Source organism: Gopherus evgoodei, chromosome 5, assembly GCF_007399415.2.
Source record: "Gopherus evgoodei ecotype Sinaloan lineage chromosome 5, rGopEvg1_v1.p, whole genome shotgun sequence".
Lineage (NCBI taxonomy): Eukaryota > Metazoa > Chordata > Testudines > Testudinidae > Gopherus > Gopherus evgoodei.
In genome coordinates, this window is record NC_044326.1 from 99,061,653 (window position 1) to 99,084,129 (window position 22,477).

General features: G+C 43.8%; 1 protein-coding gene across 5 annotated transcripts in view; it reads right to left on the reverse strand.

Annotated features, from left to right (window-relative positions):
* Nucleotides 1-6,873: 6,873 nt before the first annotated feature.
* The window catches only part of INTU (inturned planar cell polarity protein), a 114,990-nt gene continuing 99,386 nt past the window's right edge, over nucleotides 6,874-22,477 (reverse strand). For 4 of the 5 annotated variants that reach the window (XM_030564133.1, XM_030564135.1, XM_030564136.1 and 1 more), the window contains 2 exons: nucleotides 9,342-9,499; nucleotides 6,874-7,336 (listed from right to left, as the gene is read on the reverse strand). In XM_030564133.1, the coding sequence (XP_030419993.1) occupies nucleotides 7,225-7,336; nucleotides 9,342-9,499 (270 nt within the window). In that variant the 3' untranslated portion in view covers nucleotides 6,874-7,224. Of the gene's footprint in view, nucleotides 7,337-9,044; nucleotides 9,190-9,341; nucleotides 9,500-22,477 lie in introns of those variants that run through there. The other variant, XM_030564134.1, reaches the window with a different exon arrangement.

The window sequence follows — 22,477 nt, forward strand, 5'->3', positions numbered from 1 at the left end:
GGCATGGAGAGGAGCAGGGCAGCGGCACTGGCTGGGATGGGGCAGGAGCTCCAGGCAGCAGGCTTCTCCCAGCAGGCCAAGGCCAACTGCCACTGCTCAGAGCCCGCCCTTGCAGGTCACATGAGCTAACACACTGCAGCCAGCTGCCTAGGGGCATAAAGGGAGCCAGGGAGAGGGGCTGCAGCTAGGTGGCTGGGCCTGAGACCTGGAAGCTGGAAGTGAGGAACTGGAGTTGGGTTGGCCGCAGCCTGGAGCTAGGCAACAAGGACTGACTGAGGAACCAGGGCTGGGGAGCTCCTGAAATGATCAAAGTCGTGCTGGGAAAAGCTTTTCCTGCCCAGCAGAGAAAGTGTCAACCAATGATCAAGGGTTCCCTGGACAGCACAATGCTTCTCATGTGGAGCTGCAGGAGCCAGGCATCATGTTAACTCAGAGATTTACAAAGATCCAGCACCCAAAGAACCTTATCTCTGCTCCTGAATTCGTGTTCCTGTTTTACTGCCTGATCCAATTCCCATGAAAATCAGTGATTTTGACTTCACACTATAGCAGTGTTTTTGTGGGGTACTCTGGAGCCTGCTGTGATAGTACAATGATCTCACCAGATTAATAGAAAACCTCAGAAATAGATGGAGTGTAGGGAATTTGTCGCCCTTTAAAAAAGTTCTTAAATGCAGCAGAAGTGGAATGTGAAGCAGATTAAAGGCCATTTCTAAATCTTGGGCAGGAATCAATTGCAATTTGGGTGCCTACCTAGGGGCTCAAGTGGATGTTGAACACACAGGAATTTTCAAAGCTGGTGTTTGTCAGCATCCATGTTGCCTGAGCAGAAGGGACCAGATTTTTAAAGGTCCCTAAATGTGCTGCTTTTGAAAACCCCATTAGGCACCTGTGTGCCTCTTTAGGCACCTACATACCTTTTACAAATCTGTTCCCTTGTGCTCAGTGGGATTTTCAGAAGCACCCATGCAAATTTCCTAGATGCTCTGAGCTGAGGACAATGCCAATTAGGTGCATTTTAGCATAGGTAAAATAGCACTTTTCATATGCTAATTACACATGGGTGCCCCATAGTGAAAAGTGTAAAAGCAGGCTATTTTCAGACACTATTGGGATGTGAGCAAAGTCACCTTGTGAATATCAAGCATAGTAATAATAATAATAATAGGCTGCCATTGGAGTCAGGATACTAGACAAGCTGGTCAGAATCCATTATGTATGTATCACATGCTATTCTGAAAGCTCAAGATTACTTTCTTAACGATCCCTAGGTTTCAGGCTTTTCAGATATGATTGTCTCTATACCAACATGAAACCATAGTCCTTTCGTAGTGTTATAATTTTGCTCCTGAAAGGGCATGTTTGTAAGGTACTTTCCTTGTGTTTCAAATGATAATTGGTTTGCTGCATTTTCATTACAAGTCTCTGAATATGGGGCAGTTTGGGAGGCTTTATATCATTCCTGAGGTGTATGATCCATTTCTATTTTGCTATCAGTTGGTTACAATTATGAAACTTCTTAGGCTTATGTGTACTATCATCATTTGCATAGCTTGTGCAATAGAAACTAAGCAACATTCTTAATGTTCTGAAACTTTTCACCGAGGTATGCATGGGAGCTTTGAAGTTTATGACTGGACTAGAAAAAACACATCCTAATTCTCTGATTAAAATTTGCATTAACTGGATACACCCATGTTATGAATTGTCATTTTCCATAAATTAGAATTGGTATACCACTATATTATCCAATGAGCTTTAATCAACTAAGCCTTATGTTCTTGCTTACAACAGTTTCAAATAGCATTAACATATATGTCTTCATATTTACACCTTCCAATAGTGTATGCTTCATAAGTTCTATGAAATATTGCAGGTGCAGCACTGACCCCAATGATAATTTGTGGGAGGAAAAAACTTAATCAAATAGTATTTTGAATGTGTAAATCTTGACCCTTTGATTACTAAGCTTCAACTGCTAAAGCCACACAATGTCTCTCTTTCAAAAGTAACAAGCACCTGCCATTTCATTCACTAGCAATATGTCTTTTTATTGTCTCTACAGCACGGCATAAGAGAGGAGAGGTAGATAGGCAGGCTTGGCAACAGGGTCAAGGGAACTAGAAAACCAATACTTGGTGGCCCACTAGTCTCTGCAGCAGAACTCTGCCCTATGAAGCATGCAAGAAAGAGAGACTAGAGAGACTGCAGTTGGGAACCTAAAGATATAATGGAACAGGGAACAATGCAATGCTGTGTGTATTGATCCATTAACAAATAATGCTGTGCTGAATAACATGGAAGAAAGGCTGTTAAATCTCTATCCCCATTCTAGGCTAGCCTATAATCATTTTAATCAGCAAGTGGACATCCCAGCAACTCTCTGAAAGCTGTTGAAAGCTGCCTACCTCCTGCTACCAGAAAGCAGGGAGTAACAGCCCCGAAAACCAAAGTTGCTGTTTGAGCTGTTTGTCAGGTTCTTTCACAATCAGCTGCTCATATAAACATTGCTTCACTTATGTCTATTTCAATTTACAAGCCAGACATATCTATTCCTCTTAGGTTTACTATTAGTAAAGCAAGATTTTTAAAAGCGATTTTTACTACCTTTCCCCTCAAGTTCCTGAAACTATTCTAGCTGATGAAGGTATCAACCAAAGGGGAACCACCATGTTTTGTTTTGTTTTGTTTTTTAAACAAACATTTTGCTTGTTTATGGATTTAAATACTGACTATTTCTAAATGCTGACTATTTCTTTTCTATTTCCTATATTTTCTTGAAATCTAATCATTTAAAACTTGGCACTGCACCAAATGGTTGCATATCTGCTCCCCTGTAAAGATTTCTATAAGAAATTATATAATGGCAATGAGGGAGGATCACATTTCTATTGTGGCATGAAACTTGAGTTCTGACTCCTTTAGTAGCTGCTTTCCATTTCTTTTCCTTTTGTCATCAACTTCATGTACCCTGATTCATAGCTATAAATTTCCCCACAGTTACAAAAGCTAAGAGCTGCACTGAATATATCTGATAAAGATCTTCCTTGCTGTATTCTATAGGAAATTATATCCTCCCCTCCTTTATGGCCCTCCATAAAACATGCTTCTAAAAATCTACAAAACCTAGTTCTGTAATTAGAGCGATATTAACAAATAAGCAATAAAAACCCTCTAACAAAAACTGAGCATTTAACAAATTCCATACTAATTTCAGCACTCAATCACAAACTTGCTGTTGCATTCCACCTCCTTGCCCCCCTTGTCTGCACAAGGTCTATTTAGATTGCACACTCTTCAGAGCAGAGACTTTGTCTGAGTCTTGTAGAGCACTTAGCAGGCTTTGGGTGCTATGAAACCCCATCCTTCATAAGGGAAAAATATGATGTAAATATCAGCAACAATTCCCTTGTTTAACTGCCATTTTCAGCTTCTTCTGAGTGTGCAGATGACTGAAAATGCCTTTTAACTTGCGAGTGTACACAGGATGCTGGTTTTAATGTGTCAGATTCTTCACTAGTCCTGGAATAGGTAGAGATTAACTATACTATTATCATCCTTACTTCTTTGTTGCAGAGACGAAGCTGAGTATTATCTACTGCAACAGAGGGGACACATCTATTCTTTAACTGGAATGTTGTGGCTAGGATTTTTCCATACTATTTCTTTTTGAATTTGTCTAATTAGTTTGTAGGAAATGCCTATAACTGACTGGTATTTTCAACAGGATAGACATTTTACATCAACAATTTACACCAATAGTTTAGGGGTATCATTGTGCAGTTAATTATTATACAATTATTAAAACAGTCCAGAGCTCCACAGGGCTTTCACTTCCATCTCCAACAGATACCAAAAGGCAATACATACGCCAGCTTAAGCAAACTTTCATTCTAACACAAAATCTTAACAAGTATTAAAGCAAAGTAACTTCCAAAATGCATGGAATGTGAAAAGCATGAGGTCACAGTTAGGGTTCTACATTACAGTGCATGGTTGTTGAAGCTAGGGTATCTACTGCCTAGAGGTATGTGCTGGGGAAGGAAGTGAAAGCTTTATGGAACACTGGAGTTCGGTATTGACAGTGCTGTAGCTAATATGAAGGTAGGAAGGAAAGCAGCAGTCTTTCACTGTAACTTCTTATTTCCATGCTTTTAAATTTTGAGTAGATGGGGTGTGTCCTGTTGAAGTCTTAACCTTAAATGTAGTTTTTGTTTGGTAATATGACATGAAACATCACAAATGTGAACAGCAGTTAAAAAAGTTATTACATAGGCAGCCATCTAAAGGTAGCTCATTGTCTTGCTAAATGGAGATCAGATTGTGCTGTAAGCTTGGTTCTCTGTGCCTGGGTTAGCAGATGTTAGAAAGCAGCATAGTTAGCCTGAGGGTTTTTTAGGGAGTGGCTTGCTTCACTTGTACAACTCTAACTATTATCCCAGTAATGGATTCCAAAGAGCTTTATGTCTCACCTATGGCTGGACTTGGGGGTGATCCCCATGACATGGGTGGAGCTGGGTATAAATGGGGAACATCCCACAAGTAACTAAAAGGATAAGGCAAATGGAAACTGAGCTAATAGTTAAAAGAAGGCCTTTCCTGTTTATTGCAAACTGTAGCTGCATATAAAACTTATGTAATCAACTAGATACTGAAGACACATTTTATGCACCTCTATAAAATGCTGAGATATGTATTATGAAGAATCTTATAGAAAAACCCTGTTCCAATTGTTTTCCAGCAGGACCCACAATATCAGCACATTTGAAAGAGTGTAATCAGATGAAGGATTATATTTTAACTTTTATTTAGCTCAGGCACAGTCTTGTATACCAGCAAATAATTATGGAACTATTTGTCTTACTGAGCTAATACTTGAATTGTCCCCGTTTCTGTACAGAGTATGTTTAAATTTATTCAGTACAACAACTGTGGCCAGGTTTTAAAATGTATTTAGGTGCCTATCTCCCATTGGTTTGGGAGTTAGGCACCTAAATACCTTTAAAAATTTGATGGATGGTCATCAATGGGGCTTCTTCACCTGGAAGCAGTGCAGTAAAGATGTTTTTCTTTTTTTCTAAGCTCCTTCTTCCATCTGCAAAACAATCCCTCATACAGTTTAAGACTAAGTAGTTTTAAAGTAGTTTTGAAGCATTTTGCCTTTCCGAAATGCTGTACACACCTCAGTAATAGTACTACATGTACTTTATAAACAACAAAATAAACCTCAAATCACATCTCTGTGGCGATCATCATTCTGCAGATGGGGAACACAGATGCAGAGAGATTAAGACCAACATTTTCAAGATGGCCACTTTCACGAGTATCACTTACATCTAGCAAATACATGCTTCTGTTTGTACCCCTTCTTTTATTTCAGCATACAAGTGCCTTATCTTGCCTAATATGAATTGATTTAGTTAAATTGGTACAATTTTCACATGCAGACAAGACCCAAGAAATATATTTGAAAGTGATAGTCAACTGCAATTGCCTTTGATTTCTTCAACATTTTTCTTCAGCTTGAGTTATCCAGCCATATGGCTTAAAATGCAGCTTTAAGTTTAATCATGCACTTTAATAGGTAATAATTGGAGATATACCAATCTCCTAGAACTGGAAGAGACCTTGAAAGGTCATTGAGTCCAGTCCCCTACCTTCACTAGCAGGACCAATTTTTGCCCCAGATCCCTAAGTGGCCCCCTCAAGGATTGAACTCACAACCCTGGGTTTAGCAGGCCAATGCTCAAACCACTGAGCTATCTCTCCCCCCTTGCATGCTCTTGCTGGGCAAACCAAGAAAAGCAACCAGCGATGACAGAACCAGAAAAAACAGTTCAGCTGTTGACATGGAATGTGATGAGATGCTCCCCAAGAAGCCAGCACCAAGTGTTAGAGTGGGCGGGGGGGAAGAAGAGAAAAGGGGACTAAAAATATACATTCTAAATAAAACCAGACTTTAAGAAAGCTGTTGAAAATAGCAGGCCCGTGAATTACACAACTTCCAACAGTTTGTAGGAAAGATGGACTTTGTAGAAGACACCTTGATTTTGCAAGAGTTTTGTTTCCATTTGTCTCATATGAATCTTTTTTATAGGACAGGGTATACGAAGAAAAATATCCTACTGTAAACCATAACAAGGCTAACCAAACTAATATTGCCTAATGTGGCAAACTAGAAAATGGATGAGTCTGTACAAAAAATATAGAAGGCACAGTTTCCCCCCTACAAATATACAAATTTCTTTATTATAACAGCATCATCATAAAAATATCTATGTTCGTTCCTAGCTTTCAGAAACAAAACCACCAGTTAAAGCCTTTTTTCACATACTTTCGTACCTATTATACTTTTATAAAGATCAAAATTACTCTATAACAAATATAGTACTTTGTTATTTACGCTATTCATGAAATCTATTAAAATATCAATATTATTATAGCCCTTGGCTGCATGAAAGATCACAATGGATAAAAAAAGATAACATGCTAATTGTGTGTGTTTTGTAGCCCCTAATCCAGATGCTGTTGGTTTTCCTTTCATTTTGATTAACAAATGACTACTAAAACCATCCACCAATTGGTCATTCCTCCAGAGCTTCATGTGCTTAATTACCAGGGGAAGTTATGTTTTTTCCACTGCTGACTGCCATACTGTCTAGATATTTATCACTTGCATTTATCTTGCACTTGATATTAAATATTGGACATTACTGGAATGTACTTTTATGCTAATGTTTTATGTAATAAAGCTACACTCAGGGTAAGTAATTCCATCTTTTTATTAAGTATCAGAGGGGTAGCCGTGTTAGTCTGGATCTGTAAAAGCAGCAAAGAATCCTGTGGCACCTTATAGGCTAACAGATGTTTTGGAGCATGAGCTTTCATGGGTGAATACCCACTTCGTCAGATGAATCTGACGAAGTGGGTATTCACCCAAAAAGCTCATCTTTTTATTCATCACGATCCATTTGACTGTATCTAAATTAATGTTTTTGGCTTCTTCCAAAAACATCATCTCCCATAGGTAGCTGATGTAGTAAATCTGCAATAACATGTTACTTCAGTGTTTAACAGAGCTACTTCACAAGGCAGATTTTTTTTTAAGCACTTCAAAAGAACATACAGAAGGGCGTTACGATTTACTTAGTTTCTGTTTATATTTGAAGTGCTTTAGATGGATTCCAGCACTGTTCAGGACTGCTGCTTAGTCAGGAAGCACATCTACGTAGCTAAGCCAAAGGACAGTTTAAAAGCCAGTTCAACAGCAACTTCTGTGACTGAATCATGAAAACAGACATAAAACTCTTGAGGTTTTGGATGTAGGAAGAGTCTCCTGGAAAAAAACAAAAATCCAGTGTCAGAGGGAGGCAGTCACCATTCTAGAAATTCTATTTGTGTTTTACAAGATTTCAATAGCAAGTTGAAAGTAATTGCAAACCAAGACTAATAGCAGATTTCCACACTTCTGGAAATCTTTTAGTTCCCATTTATTGGATATTTAAAACAATTTAAATTTCACTTCTACTCAGTTTTCTTCAAGACTCTCTACGGCAAAAGTTCTTCATGTTCTCAATATTCATTCCCATGATACTGGGTTCTTTGCAGTATTTCAAATCTCTGTGCTCTCAAGCTACACTCACAAGAGTGCTTGAGAAGAAAACTATATAGTATTCACATCCTTTAAAATGTAATATTGGGTTTTTTTCAGCAGGGACATTCCTACATGTCAGCTCTCTGGTTGCCTACCAGGTGGGAACCAAAACCACTAAGTTATTAATATCTGAGCACAGTAGTTTTCTCCACAAGTGGTACTGAGTTTAACCTGATGTCACGCATTGAGCATGCTGAGACTGGAAAACTGAAGCTTTTCTTAACAGGGCCAGTAACAGTTTAAACAGTACCCAGGATTTTAACCTTTTTAATCTTAATAGCATTACAGCATTATAGCAGCTCACACAAAGTAGTTATATACACTTATTTGTCTTCAGTAGTACACAGGAATTTTTCTTTTAAATATTTGAGTTGAAGGGAAATTGGCAGTACTATAATCAACATACTTTATAACAGAGATGAGAGCGGTTCAGGTGATCATAAGAATTTCTAAAATTATGATTCCAGACCAAATCCATTATTTATAAATTAATTATTATAGGTTATATTCACTCTAAATGCTTTAGAAACAAGAGTTTGTGCCACATACTGAAACGCGGTGTTGGGAAGATTATTCAATGGTAAGCCCATTTGTGGCCGTCTTCTCCCAAGCTAGCTAGGCAAAAGCATTTACTATTGGCTTTACAGCTCCGCAATTGAGGACACAACTTCAGTGAATCAATCACTCACAGTAAATAAACTCCAAACTAGCCCCGTGCCCTTAATAATTTGCTGCTGGCACGTTGAAATTATGGCTCAATGGGAACCTCAGTCTTCCTTCTTTCTCTATCCTTCTAACAAAGACACCAAAGATAGAATGAAAGAGACAAAGGAGGAAAATTACTGTTGCTGATCAACAGATCGTGATCCTACCTTCTGATTACTGAAGCTATAATGCTGACAGTAAAGGCTGTGGCCTGCTAGGGTGGGAGAAGAAGGATGTAGACAAGTGGTGGTTATAGAAGATGGCCTAATGCTGAGGACCTAAACAATTATAAAATTTGCTACAGTCATAACTGTTCAAGTTACACTATAATTATCTTCCCATGATAGAGTAGGTTTGATGTTTAATATTTACTTCACAAACTCTAGCACTGTGTGGTGCCAGGCTATACGAAAAAGCATGAGATGGTTGTGCAATAAGGACCACCCACCAGAACCCAAATGAAGATCAATTTGAAGATCACTTAAGAAAAGATCACTTAAGAAAAAATAATTTAACACTTAATATAACCAACAAAAGAAAAGTAATTATAATCCATTTGGAATGATAATGGCAGAGTTTAATTTCACGTGTTTGTATTTGAAAGCACATTGAAATAAAGACTGCTTTACAAAATATTGCAAGTGGATTGGTAGTTTAATATCTCAAATATGTTCTCCCCAATAATAGTTAAATTTGTTCACTTCTCTTTTCATCCCCTCTGAATTTTGTGCATTTCCATCGTTCATTTCCCCATATCACTGAATACGAGTTGTGTGCTGGAAGAGCAGCACGGGTCTGATTCACTTGCAAAGTGGGGACAGTGCAGAGGTCTGAGAGGTTAGAAGGAGAACAGAGTAAACACAAGATAGCGCAAAATACCAGAATATCAACACATAGCTACGATAGTGGTGGCTGTTATAGAAAACTCTATGATAGATAGATACATCTGAATTTAAACCTGAGTAAGTTTCTTTCTACTTACCCTACAACCCAGTAAGTCATAGTTGGTGGTGGTTTCTTCTGGTCAGTCCAGTTATCAGGGTAACACTCAAACAAAACCCCATGTTCTCTCACTAGATTGAGGTCAGAACTTGCTTTTCTGGAATCTGAATTGCTCCCACTGTCTGCATTTTTCTTTTTCTGAAAATAGCAAATTAAATGTTAATATAGCATGAAGTATTTTTTCTGCATAAACAGAAGGCTAATGAACTGCAGTGTGATTCATTTGGGAGTAACAGGGAAGCTGCTGGTTCTGTGTGGGAGGATCTTGATATCACAATTACTATGTCCCGAAAACAAGATTTGGAAGGTAAAATTAAATTTCCTAATGTGTAGTTTTATTTGCTCCAAAGTGGCTACACACAGTTCTGTTAGTTTGATAGAGATGGTCTTTCAGAGTTTGTTCCACATATTGGAGAAGGAAACAAGCTCTCTTTTGTGATTGTTTTTTCTCTCCAAACTGAATGCTCACTCTCCCCGCTAACACATATGAGGTAATACAGCCACACTGAGAATGCTGCTGAGAAAGCATGCTGCCATAGCTAAGGAGAAGCAAGAACAACAACAAAGATGTGACAAAACAAATAATAGAAGTTAACATTGCACCAGAAAGGGATATTGGAATGAACTTGCTTAGTCAGGAGTTTCTTTTTTAAATAAACAATTGAAATAGGCAGCAGTTTTAATAGCAGCAAGTTTAAAACAAACAGGAAGTATTTTTTCACACAACGCATAGTCAACCTGTGGAACTCCATGCCAGAGGATGTTATGAAGGCCAAGACTATAACAGAGTTCAAAAAAGAACTAGATAAATTCATGGAGGATAGGTCCATCAATGCCAGAAGCTGAGAATGGATGACAGCGGATGGATCACTTGATGATTACCTGTTCTGTTCATTCCCTCTGGGGCACCTGGCATTAGCCACTGTCAGAAGACAGGATACTGGGCTAGATGGACCTTTAGTCTGACCTAATATGGCCGTTCTTCTGTTCTTAATACCTTACTAAAAACACTTCTTCTCTCTTGCTCTGAACATTCCATCAAAAAAGGTTATTCCTCTGCTCTGCCAAGTCAGTAAGGATAAGAAAACCTTTGTAGAAGTGCAGGATGTTTTCTCATTGAACAGCTGGCACCCACATGGAGAAGATAAAATTATATGCAAGGAAACTAATTTTCTCTGTCTCTTGACAGAAAGTACCCATTGTCCTGTTATTCCAGTATTGATGATGGCTTCCTTCTCACAAAGGGGAGGCAAAACAGATCCCAGTGGGGATAAAACATTACAGGATGGGAGTTTCAAAAGGGCTTATTATGGCCCAACTCTACTTCTACTGAAGTTACTGGGAGTTTTTAGTAGGTAAAACTAGTGCTTAGTAAAGGAGTGCCCAAGGAGTGACTGAAGATCAAATTGTTGCATGGCAGACCTCATTGTAAGGTGCTCTGAGCTGCAGTGCCCATGAGGTAGACGGGTATCTGGTGACTGAGCCCTTACCGTTGCAAAGAGTTTTGAGTAGACAATCTGTAGGTCTTAAAATAAAAGTATGACATGAGGAGAAACTGAAGCACATATTCCTCTGAACTGGGTTCTGTTTCAACCACCAAGTAGTGTGGAGGAAGTGCTAAGCTGGGGGAATTCCCCAGTTCCCCTGGAATCTTGCAAAGACCCCTTCTCCTCCAGAGCTGCTGCTAGGTTGAAGGGAACAGAAAAGAGGCCTCCATGGAAAGGAAAATATACAGAGAAAGCCCTGAGGAATTTCTGTTTGTCTTAGGCTGAAACAGATGACAGGACTTTCAACTTGGCTGTAGTACTGCAAGTTTGCCAACAGGGGTGGAAGACATTCAACTTGCTGAGTTGGGAGGGGCTAGGGGGAAAAGATTGATGATGGAAAATATCAGAAGAGGAACCTCATGTCTACCAGTAAAGGGAGGGACAAAGATGTAAAGCCCATCAGTACTGGATTAACAGAACAGTGGGTACCCATGTGGTTGAAAGGTTTTTAACTGCTCAAACTGTGCTTCTTTCCAAAGTTGATACAGTAAACTTCTGAAGCACTGCTCACTAAAGCAATAGTGGAGAATGAAACACAGAGTATGGGACTTCAGATGCAGCCCCTCCCTAGAGCGTCTACCATTACTGCGGAGAAGAGCTGCCTCTCATTGTACAGTCATGCTGATGTTGCCACTTTGAAGACCTAAGGTCACCAAACAAGCTATACATATATATCAATCATCGAGCATTCCAAATGCTTCTCTCAAATAAAAATGCATAGTTGTCTTATCCAATTTTCCATTTGACATTTGTCCACCATCCATAAAAGATGTCCATCTTGTAACTGTTGTTCTTCGAGATGTGTTGCTCATATCCATTCCAATTAGGCATGCACGTGCCGTGTGCATGTTCGTTGGAAGATTTTCTACCCTAGCAACACCTGGTCGGTCGGCTGGGCGCCCTTTGGCGTGGCACCACTATGGCACTGAATATATACCCCTGCCGACCCGTCCGCTCCTCAGTTCCTTCTTGCCGGCTATTCCAACAGTGGGAAAGGAGGGCGGGTTTTGGAATGGATATGAGCAACACATCTCGAAGAACAACAGTTACAAGGTGAGTAACCGTCTTTTCTTCTTCTAGTGCTTGCTCATATCCATTCCAATAAGGTGAATCCCAAGTCTTACCTAGGCGGTGGGGTCGGAGTGAGAAACTGCAGAATGCAAAACTGCTAAGCCGAAGGCTGCATCGTCTCTGGATTGTTGCACCAGGGCATAATGGGAAGTAAAGTGTGTACTGAAGACCACGTAGCTGCTCGACATATCTCCTGAATAGGTTCTTGAGCTAAGAAGGCGGCCGACGAGGCCTGGGCCCTGGTAGAATGTGCGGTAATAAGATCCGGAGAGGCGTGAGCTAGATCGTAGCAAGTGCGGATGCATGCCATTACCCAGGACGAAATCCTCTGAGAAGAGACGGCCTGACCTTTCATCCGGTCCGCCACTGCAACAAACAGTTGGGGCGTTTTGTGGAAGGGCCTCGTACGGTCAATATAGAAGGCGAGCACCCTACGGACATCGAGCGAATGTAATTGCTGGTCCCTACGAGATGTATGCGGTTTGGGAAAGAAGACCGGCAAGAATATGTCCTGGTTGAGATGAAAGGCCGAGACTACTTTAGGGAGGAACGCCAGATGTGGGCGTAGCTGTACCTTGTCCTTGTGGAACACCATGTATGGTGGGTCCACCATCAGAGCCCGAAGCTCAGAGACTTTCCTAGCCGATGTAATGGCTACAAGGAAGGCTGTTTTCAATGATAAATATAGGAGTGAGCAGGTTGCCAATGGCTCGAACGGGGGGAGCGTAAGTCTAGTCAGAACTAAATTGAGGTCCCAGGAAGGGGTGGGGCATCAACGCTCCAGGCCTTTGAGGAACCTTGAGACCACAGGGTGGGAGAAGACAGAATAAGTACCCTCTCTGGGGTGGAAAGTAGAAATAGCCGCCAGGTGCACTCGCAGAGATGAGATAGCGAGGCCTTGTTGTTTTAGGTACCAGAGGTAGTCCAAAATAGTAGGGAGAGGAACCTCTGCAGGCGCAACATTCTGCATGTGACACAAGCAAGAAAACCGTTTCCACTTGGCTAAGTAAGTAGACCGCGTAGAAGGTTTCCTGCTACCCAGGAGTATCTCTTGCACCGGGGCAGAGCAGCGTAATTCCGATTGGGTTAACCATGCAGGAGCCACGCTGTTAGATGGAGGGATTGCAGGTCTGGGTGAAGAAGCCTGCCGTGGTCCTGCGTTATCAGATCCTGATGAAGGGGTAGGGGGATTGGATTGGCTATCGAGTGGTCCAGCAACGTGGTGTACTAGTGTTGTCGGGGCCACGGAGGGGCGATCAAAATCAGTCGAGCCCTGTCCCTGCGAAGCTTTACGAGAACCCCGTGCACCATCGGGAAAGGTGTAAAGCAGGTGGTTCGCCCAAGAGATTAGGAAGGTGTCCGTTATTGAGCCTGGGGCGAGACCCTGGAAGGAGCAAAACCTCCGACACTTCCTGTTGTTGCAGGAAGCGAATAGGTCTATGTGGGGAAAGCCCCACTTCTGGAAGATGAAATGTACAATGTCCGGGCGGAGTGACCACTCATGGGAGAGAAACGGATCTGCTGAGATGGTCTGCCAGAGTGTTCCGGAACCCTGGGAGGAAGGATGCTACAAGGTCTATAGAGTGGGCTCTACAAAATTCCCACAGTTGGATCGCCTCCTGACAAAGGGGGGAGGATCGAGTCCCTCCCTGATTGTTTATGTAGTGCATTGCTGTTGTGTTGTCCATGAGTACCAGAACACAACAGCCTTGCAGATGATGTTGGAACGTCTGGCATGTGAGGCGAACTGCTCTCAGCTCCCGGACGTTTATGTGCAACGCTAGCTCTTGAGATGACCAGAGGCCTTGCGTGCGACGATGACCTAGGTGTGCCCTCCAGCCGAGAGATGACGCGTCCGTCGTTAGGGATACTGAGGGCTGTCTTGGTTGGAACGGCATCCCTGCACACACCAGGGAAGATGTTAGCCACCAGTTGAGGGAGCCTAAAACACTCTGAGGAACGGTGATAATCATGTCTATGGTGTGCGCGCCCTGCCTGGGTAGTAAACTGAGGCGAGCCAGGTTTGAAGGGGATGCAAGCGTAGTTTGGCGTGCTTGGTTACGAAAGTGCATGCGGCCATGTGACCGAGAAGGCTGAGGCAGGTGCAGGCCAAGGTCGTCGGAAAAGTTTGGAGGCTTTCTATGACCGAAACTAATGCCTGAAGCCGGGGTAGTGGAAGGCAGGCTGTTGCGAGTGTGGAGTCTAGAACGGCCCCGATGAATTCTATTCTTTGAGTGGGCACTAGAGTAGACTTCTCTAGATTGATCATCAGGCCCAACTGCTTGAATAGGTCCGTGATGATAGCAACATGCCTGGTGACTTGAACCTCGGAGGTCTCGCGAATAAGCCAGTTGTCTAGGTAAGGAAAGACGTGTATACACCGACAACGGAGGAAGGCGGCCACTACAGCCATGCACTTCGTAAACACGCATGGGGCGGTAGAGAGGCCAAATGGGAGGACCGCAAATTGAAAATGTTGGTTGCGCACCATAAACCGTAGGTACTGTCTGTGTGGAGGGTAAATGGTGATGTGAAAATATGCGTCCTTCATGTCGAGAGCAGTGTACCAGTCTCCAAGGATGGGATGATGGTCCCCAGGGACACCATGCGGAACTTCAACTTCTTCAGAAAGATGTTGAGACCGCGTAGGTCCAGGATGGGTCTGAGACCCCCTTTCGCCTTGGGGATTAGGAAATATCGGGAGTAAAATCCCTTGCCCCTGAACTCCTCCGGCACCTCCTCTATAGCGCCGATGGAGAAGAGTGTACGAACCTCTTGCAAGAGGAATTGCTAGTGAGAGGGGTCCCTGAAGAGGGACGGGGAGGATGGGGGGGAGGGAGGGGGCGAAATAAATTGGAGGTGGCATCCAAATTCCACTGTGCGTAGGACCCAACGATCTGAGGTTAATTGGGCCCAAGCCAGGAGGAAGGAGGAAAGGCGGTTGGAAAACTGAAGAGGATCCTGGGGAAGGACTGGTGCGCTGCTCTCGGGCGCACCTTCAAAAGTTCGGTTTTGGTCCCTCTGATGGTTTGGTGGGACTGTTATTCTGGCCCCTTTGGGAACCCGACTGCCGTCTGCAGTTCCTGCGACCACGCCTCCTGCTAAAATCTTGTCATGGCCTGGGTGGGGGGTAAGGGCGTTGAGGCTGGGTACGGAAGGACCTCCGTTGGGTTTGCGGAGTATGCATCCCGAGGGAATGCATGATGACGCAAATTGTCTTTGAGACTCTGGAGTCTAGGGTCCGTTTTCTGAGAGAAAAGGCCCTGTCCATCAAACGGAAGGTCCTGAATATTGTGTTGCAGTTCAGGAGGTAAGCCTGATACCTGCAACCACGATATTCTCTGCATTGTAATCCCCGAGGCCACGGTTCTGGCTGCTGAATCAGCAGCGTTGAGTGAGGCTTGCAGAGAAGTCCGTGCCACTTTCTTCCCTTCCTCCAGAAGGGCTTGGAATTCTGGGCGGGAGTCCTGGGGGACCAGTTCAGCAAACTTACCCACCGATTGCCAGGTATTATAATTATACCTGCTGAGCAGGGCCTGTTGGTTAGCCACCCGCAGCTGGAGGCCTCCGGCGGAGTAAACTTTACGCCCCAATAGATCCATCCTTCTAGCCTCCTGCGATTTCGGGGTAGGGGCTTGCTGGCCATGGCGCTCTCTCTCATTCACAGATTGAACGACCAGAGAGCATGGAGGAGGATGGGTATATAAGTATTCATACCCTTTAGAGGGTACCATGTATTTCCTTTCCATGCCTCTGAGGATGGAAAGGAGGTTAAGGATAACCTAGGCATGGCCCAATATCTAAGTAAGTACTTTGCCTCAGTCTTTAATAAGGCTAATGGGGAGCTTAGGAGTAATGGAAGGATGACAAACGGGAACGAGGATATGGAGGTGGATATTACCACATCTGAGGTAGAAGCCATACTTGAACAGCTTAATGGGACAAAATCGGAGGGCCCGGACAATCTTCATCCAAGAATATTAAAGGAACTGGCGCATGAAATTGCAAGCCCGTTAGCGAGAATTTTTAATGAATCAGTAAACTCAGGGGTTGTACCGTACGACTGGAGAATTGCTAATGTAGTTCCTATCTTTAAGAAAGGGAGAAAGAGTGATCCGAGTAACTATAGGCCTGTTAGTTTGACATCTGTAGTATGTAAGGTCTTGGAAAAAATTTTGAAGGAGAAAGTAGTTAAGGACATTGAGGTCAATGGTAATTGGGACAAAGTACAACATGGTTTTACTAAAGGTAGATCGTGCCAAACCAACCTGATCTCCTTCTTTGAGAAGGTGACAGACTATTTAGACAAAAGAATTTAGACAAAATTTACCTCGATTTCAGTAAGGCATTTGACACGGTTCCACATGTGGAATTATTAGTCAAATTGGAAAAGATGGGGATCAATATGAGAATTGAAAGGTGGATAAGGAACTGGTTAAAGTGGAGACTACAAACGGGTCGTATTGAAGGGTGAACTGTCAGGCTGGAAGGAGGTTACTAGTGGAGTTCCTCAAGGATCGGTTCTGGGACCAATCTTATTTAACCTTTTTATTACTGACCTTGGCACAAAAAGTGGGAATGTGCTAATAAAGTTCGCGGATGACACAAAGCTGGGGGGGATTGCTAACACGGAGAAGGACCGGGATATCATACAGGAAGATCTGGACTACCTTGTAAACTGGAGTAATAGTAATAGGATGAAATTTAATAGTGAAAAGTGCAAGGTCATGCATTTAGGGATTAATAATAAGAACTTTAGATATAAATTGGGGATGCATCAGTTGGAAGCAACAGAGGAGGAGAAGGACCTTGGGGTATTGGTAGATCACAGGATGACTATGAGCCGCCAATGTGATATGGCTGTTAAAAAAGCTAATGCGGTTTTAGGATGCATCAGGCGAGGTATTTCCAGCAAAGATAAGGAGGTGTTAGTACCGTTATATAAGGCGCTGGTGAGACCCCACCTGGAATACTGTGTGCAGTTCTGGTCTCCCATGTTTAAGAAGGATGAATTCAAACTGGAACAGGTTCAGAGACTGGCTACTAGCATGATCCGAGGAATGGAAAACCTGTCATATGAAAGGAGACTCAAAGAGCTTGGCTTGTTTAGTCTAGCGAAGGCGGGGGGGGGGGGGGATATGCTTGCTCTTTATAAATATATCAGAGGGATTAATATTAGGGAGGGAAAGGAATTATTTAAGCTTAGTACCAATGTAGATACAAGAACAAATGGGTATAAACTGGACACTAGGAAGTTTAGACTTGAAATTAGACGAAGGTTTCTAACCATTAGAGGAGTGAAGTTCTGGAACAGCCTTCCAAGGGGAGTAGTGGGGGCAAAAGACATATCTGGCTTTAAGATTAAGCTTGATAAATTTATGGAAGGGATGGTATGATGGGAGAGCCTAATTTTGGCAACTGATCTTTGATTATCGCCAGATAAGTATGCCCAGTGGTTGGTGATGGGATGTTGGATGGGATGGGATCTGAGTTACTGCAGAGAATTATTTTCTGAGTGCTGGCTGGTGAGTCTTGCCCACATGCTCAGGGTTTAGCTGATCGCCATATTTGGGGTCGGGAGGGAATTGTCCTCCAGGGCAGATTGGCAGAGGCCCTGGAGGTTTTGCGCCTTCCCCTGCAGCGTGGGGCATGGGTCACTTGCTGGTGGATTCTCTGCAGCTTGAGGTCTTCAAACCACAATTTGAAGACTTCAATAACTCAGGCATAGGTTAGAGGTTTGTTATAGAAGTGGATGGGTAGGGTTCTGTGGCCTGCTTTGTGCAGGGGGTCGGACTAGATGATCACATTGGTCCCTTCTGACCATAGAATCTATGAATCTCTGGCCGTGGAAGGGATAGACGCTGGCGATTGCTAAATGGTGTCCGCTTTGGCCTGGATGGAATGGATGAATGGCAGAGCCACACGAGTCGGGGCATCCGCCGACAGTATGTCTATGACTGGGTCTTCCACCTCCGGGACCTCCTCCACCTGAAGGTTGATGTTTAAGGCGAGTCGCTGGAGAAGGTCCTGGTGGGCTCGAAGGTTGATCGGGGGCGGGCCTGATGTAGAAGTACTGGCTACTACCTCATCTGGCGAAGAGGAGGACGACAGACCCAGCACGGTTGGCTCATTTAGTGACTCCTGTTCTGGAGGAGCATCAGGGTCCGGGAACACCTGAGGATCTGGCGCAAGAGCCGAGTCGTCCGTACCCGCTGGAGGAGGGCGGCTAACAGTGGCCTCTGGTGCCCGATGTTCCGACAGGGCGGAACGAGATGGAACCGTGGGTTTGCCTTGGGCCTGGTGATATGTCCAAGGCGTCCAGAAGGACCACTGAGGCGCTTGTTCCGTGCCCTGAGGCTCCTGGAGGACACGGCTCTGCGTTTCTGAATCTCCATATGTGGTGCTATCAGTGTGTGAAGACTCAGATGGGTGCCGTGATGGCCATGGCGGAGCAGAGTGCCCGTGAGGAGGTGCCCTGTGAGTAGGGTACCGTACGTCATGCCTCACAGGAGGGCGGTACAGGGAGTCGTACCGGTGCCGAGAGGTTGACCGGGACCTGTGACTGGCACGGTGCCGGGAGGTCAACCGGGATCATGAAGCTCTATGGTGGGAGTGACTGCGGTGTGAATGGTGCCGGGAGCTGGACCACCGTCTGAAGTATCGGTCCGGAGAGTGGGATCTTGAACAGTACCGCGAGTACGACCGGTGCTGAGAAGGAGATTGGTACCAGGACTGCGAGCGGCGTCGAGATCAGGACCGGTGACAAGATTGGGAGCGCTGGCGAGACCTCGATCTCGAGTGGTGCCTGCCTGCGGCGTCGATGGAAGGTGGCCTGACTAGGGCAGGCTTCCCTGCTGATGCAATAACCCGCACCGGTGGTGCTGGGGGTTGGGGCAGGGTGGGCTCTGTTAGGGCAATGAGTTCCCTCGCCGTCGAAAAGGTCTCTGGCGTGGTGGGAACAATAAGCTCGACCTCGGCGTGTGCCGGGGAGCTGTCATGCACCGGACTCAACGGCTCTTGCCTGGCCGGAATCAACGGTGCCGAGATTGACAGTGCCATGGCAGTTGTTGGTGCCGGGCGACTCGGTTTCGGCTGCTGCTCAGACTGTGGTGTAAATATTGGAGTTGCAGGAGCGCTGACCTTTTTGGCACGCGGGGAGAGGGAGCGGTGCCGGGCTGGTTTCTGGGCCGGTGAAGGCTGGTGCCGGGGCATCTTGGTGGTGCCGGCACTCTCCGGTGCTGACGAGGCACTTCTCCCCGGCGCGGACTGTGCGGCACTCGGTGCCGAAGACGGAGGAGTGAGGGCCGCCTCCATTAGGAGCTGCTTAAGACGAAAGTCCCGCTCCTTTTTTGTCCGCGGCTTGAAGGACTTGCAACTTATCTGTAAGATGAGATTCTCCCAGGCACTTTAGGCAGGAGTTGTGGGGGTCTCCCGTTGGCATCGGCTGCCGGCAGGCCGAGCACGGTTTGAAGCCCGGTGAACCAGGCATGGGCCTGGGCACTGGGAGAGGGGAAGGGGCTAATCCCCAACCCTCTGAACTATATACACTAACTAGGTTTACAAAAGGTTATTAAAAGTGTTAACTACAACTATGAAACTATAAAACTATATACACAATAGTACTAGAACGAGTGAATAGCTAGGGAAGTGGAGATCAGCTAAGCTGCGCTCCACTGTTCCAACGACCGACACGGGCGGTAAGAAGGAACTGAGGAGCGGATGGGTCAGCAGGGGTATATATTTGGTGCCATAGCGGTGCCACGCCAGGGGGCACCCAGCCGACCCACCGGGTGTTGCTAGGGTAGAAAATCTTCCGACGAATGTGCAGGCGGCGCGCGCACACCTAGTTGGAATGGATATGAGCAAGCATTCGAAGAAGAATTTGGCATAATTTACACTACTCATTCAGAAAGTAACAAGGACAGGAAGAGCAGGGAACTTGTAAATCAAGAATATGGTGTATTGGCAGAGCTATGTAGGCTACTAGTCCTGTACTTTCATGGGTATTAAAATTTCTTCCCCTCCACATTTATACACTGATCAGAACTGTGACACACTATACCTCAAAGTAACACCCTGGAACCCCCATATTCACCATTGTGATATGATGATATCTTTTGTACAAAGTATGCCTTGTGAAGCATCACTTAAGAAGTCTTGATTTGCTGAATATTAATATTCTGTTGGATTGTATGTACTATCATTGTATGTGAAGTTATGAAGTATTGCTATATGTGTTACTTAAATATGTTATGAGGTTGGAAAACACCCAGAGCTGGTCTTTCAGTTGCAACAAAGGAGCAACTATCACTGGCCAGACAGGCATTAATGGTCCATCAAGAAGAATCTACTCTCCCAGGGGCTCCATAGAGAGGGCACTTACACAATGGAGAGTGCCCAACCAATGGGGACTGCCTGACCCCTACATCACAGCAAGGATCTTTCTAGCAGCTGGAAGAAGGCATAAAGGAGGGACAGTGACATCATCACTTGGCCTCTCTCCTCTCCCATCTCAACACCTGGAACATTGTCTAGAAGACAAAGATTTTGAGCTAGGGAGATTGGTCCAGGCATAGAAGGCAGTCCAGTCTGTGTATTGAGGAACTGTGAGCTGCCTGTAATGTGTCTGTTAGGGTAAGAGATTGCTTGATTAAAATCTTGCTTAGGGCAGGTCCACACGACAGCCTAAGCTGATATAGGTAGAATGATATATAGTCATTCAGGGTTGTGAAAAAGCTCCCCTCCCGCCAAAGTCACTGCAAATTTCACACTGTCCATACTGGTGCTATGTCGGTGGGAGACACTCTCCTAACAACATAGCTTCCACTTCTCACTGATGTAGAGTAATTATGACGACGAGAGAGCTCTCTCCTGTTGGCATAGTACATCTTAACCAGATACACAACAGCGGTGCAGCTGCGCCGCTGTAGTGTAGACTTGCCCTAAAGTTAAAGTTAGAATTTACACTGCATTTCTATTTTACTTCTTACGTAACCAATTTTGATCTCTATGTCTGCTTCTTATAATCACTTAAAACCTATCTTTCTGTAGTTCATAAATCTGTTTTATACTTTATCTAAAAGTTTGCTTTTAGTTGAAGTGCTTGGGGAATCTCAGTTCAGGTTAACAAGGGCTGTTGCACGTTCATTACCATTTTGTCAGAGTGGCAAACTAGTTAATGAGTTTGCATTGCACAAGGGAGTCTTGAGCAATGCAAGACGGTATATTGCTGGGGTGATTGACTGGTGCCTATTTCTGTATGATTCATGAATGGCTCAGGAAGCACTCATGCAATGTAGCTGGGTGTGAAACAGCCCAGGCTGGAGAGGTGAGGGAGTACAGCGGTCCCCCAGTTCCAGGTTGTACCCCGGGGATTCTGTACAAGAACATACTTATTTCAGATACTGAAAAAAACATCAGAATCTAATTTGCCTGTCACCTACTGTACAGTATGTAGGGTTTCTGGTTTTCTGTGTTTATTTTTCCCCATTCCAGTGTTTATTTTGAATTTTTTTTACTATTTTAAATGCTTGCAAACCAGTGATTTTTCAGTGTTCAGAAAATGGTCCAAAATTCATTATTAATTAATTTTATTACAGTCATTTTTTCCAATATTTGTGCATCTCTATAAAATTCCAAACCACAGCCATGTTTCGTTGATCTAAAAATCATACAATGTGAATACATATTTCTGTGTATCTTAGTTATCCATTTATCATGCACTGTAAACGAAATAGTCCAAACTTATCTTCCCGAGCCATAGCTTTCCAAATGCCAAGCAGACAGCTATAGCATATGTTGCTGGACCAAATGCACAAAAACTGTCTGTAAATTTTCTCACAGGAATAGTCTGGCTATCCAGTCCCAAAATGTTATGAAACTTGTTTACACATGTGTGCCTGATTCTCCTCAACAAGAAAATCATTGTTCTCCATAGTATATTCATCAGTTCTTTTTGACCTACAGGTCATTGTGAGCTCAGCTGGCATCCACTGTAATGACGTGGCTGAAACAGGCAGGAAGGGTGCATGCTGATGTGGCTGGGGTCATAACAGATGTTTTCACTTTCAGCTGTGTGTATCCAATTTTTATTGGTTACACCTGGAAATGCCTATGCATGTGTCAGTGGTTTCTTTATTCAGGTACTTTTGGTGTAAACTAAAAATTGGAAACCTCATGTACTTGTTAGTTGTGACCAAAGGCAATCTGAACTTAAAAGAAAAGGTTTTTCAACTTGTGTTATTTTAACTGCTTATAGGCAAAACCAAAATTCTCCTTTTTTTAGCTTTCGGATTTCTATAACTCCCTATAGAAGTACTAAAGGTATAAACTAATTTGCAGTCAAGATTCCAGTCAACGGAGCCTCAGTTTATGTACAGTTGATGAAAAAATTCTCACTATTCGGTATTTTTCTAAGTATTAAGCAATCCTAACAGATTTATGTCTGAAGTAACAGTCCAATCTCAAAAGACCTCTTAGATACACACGCCTCACACCT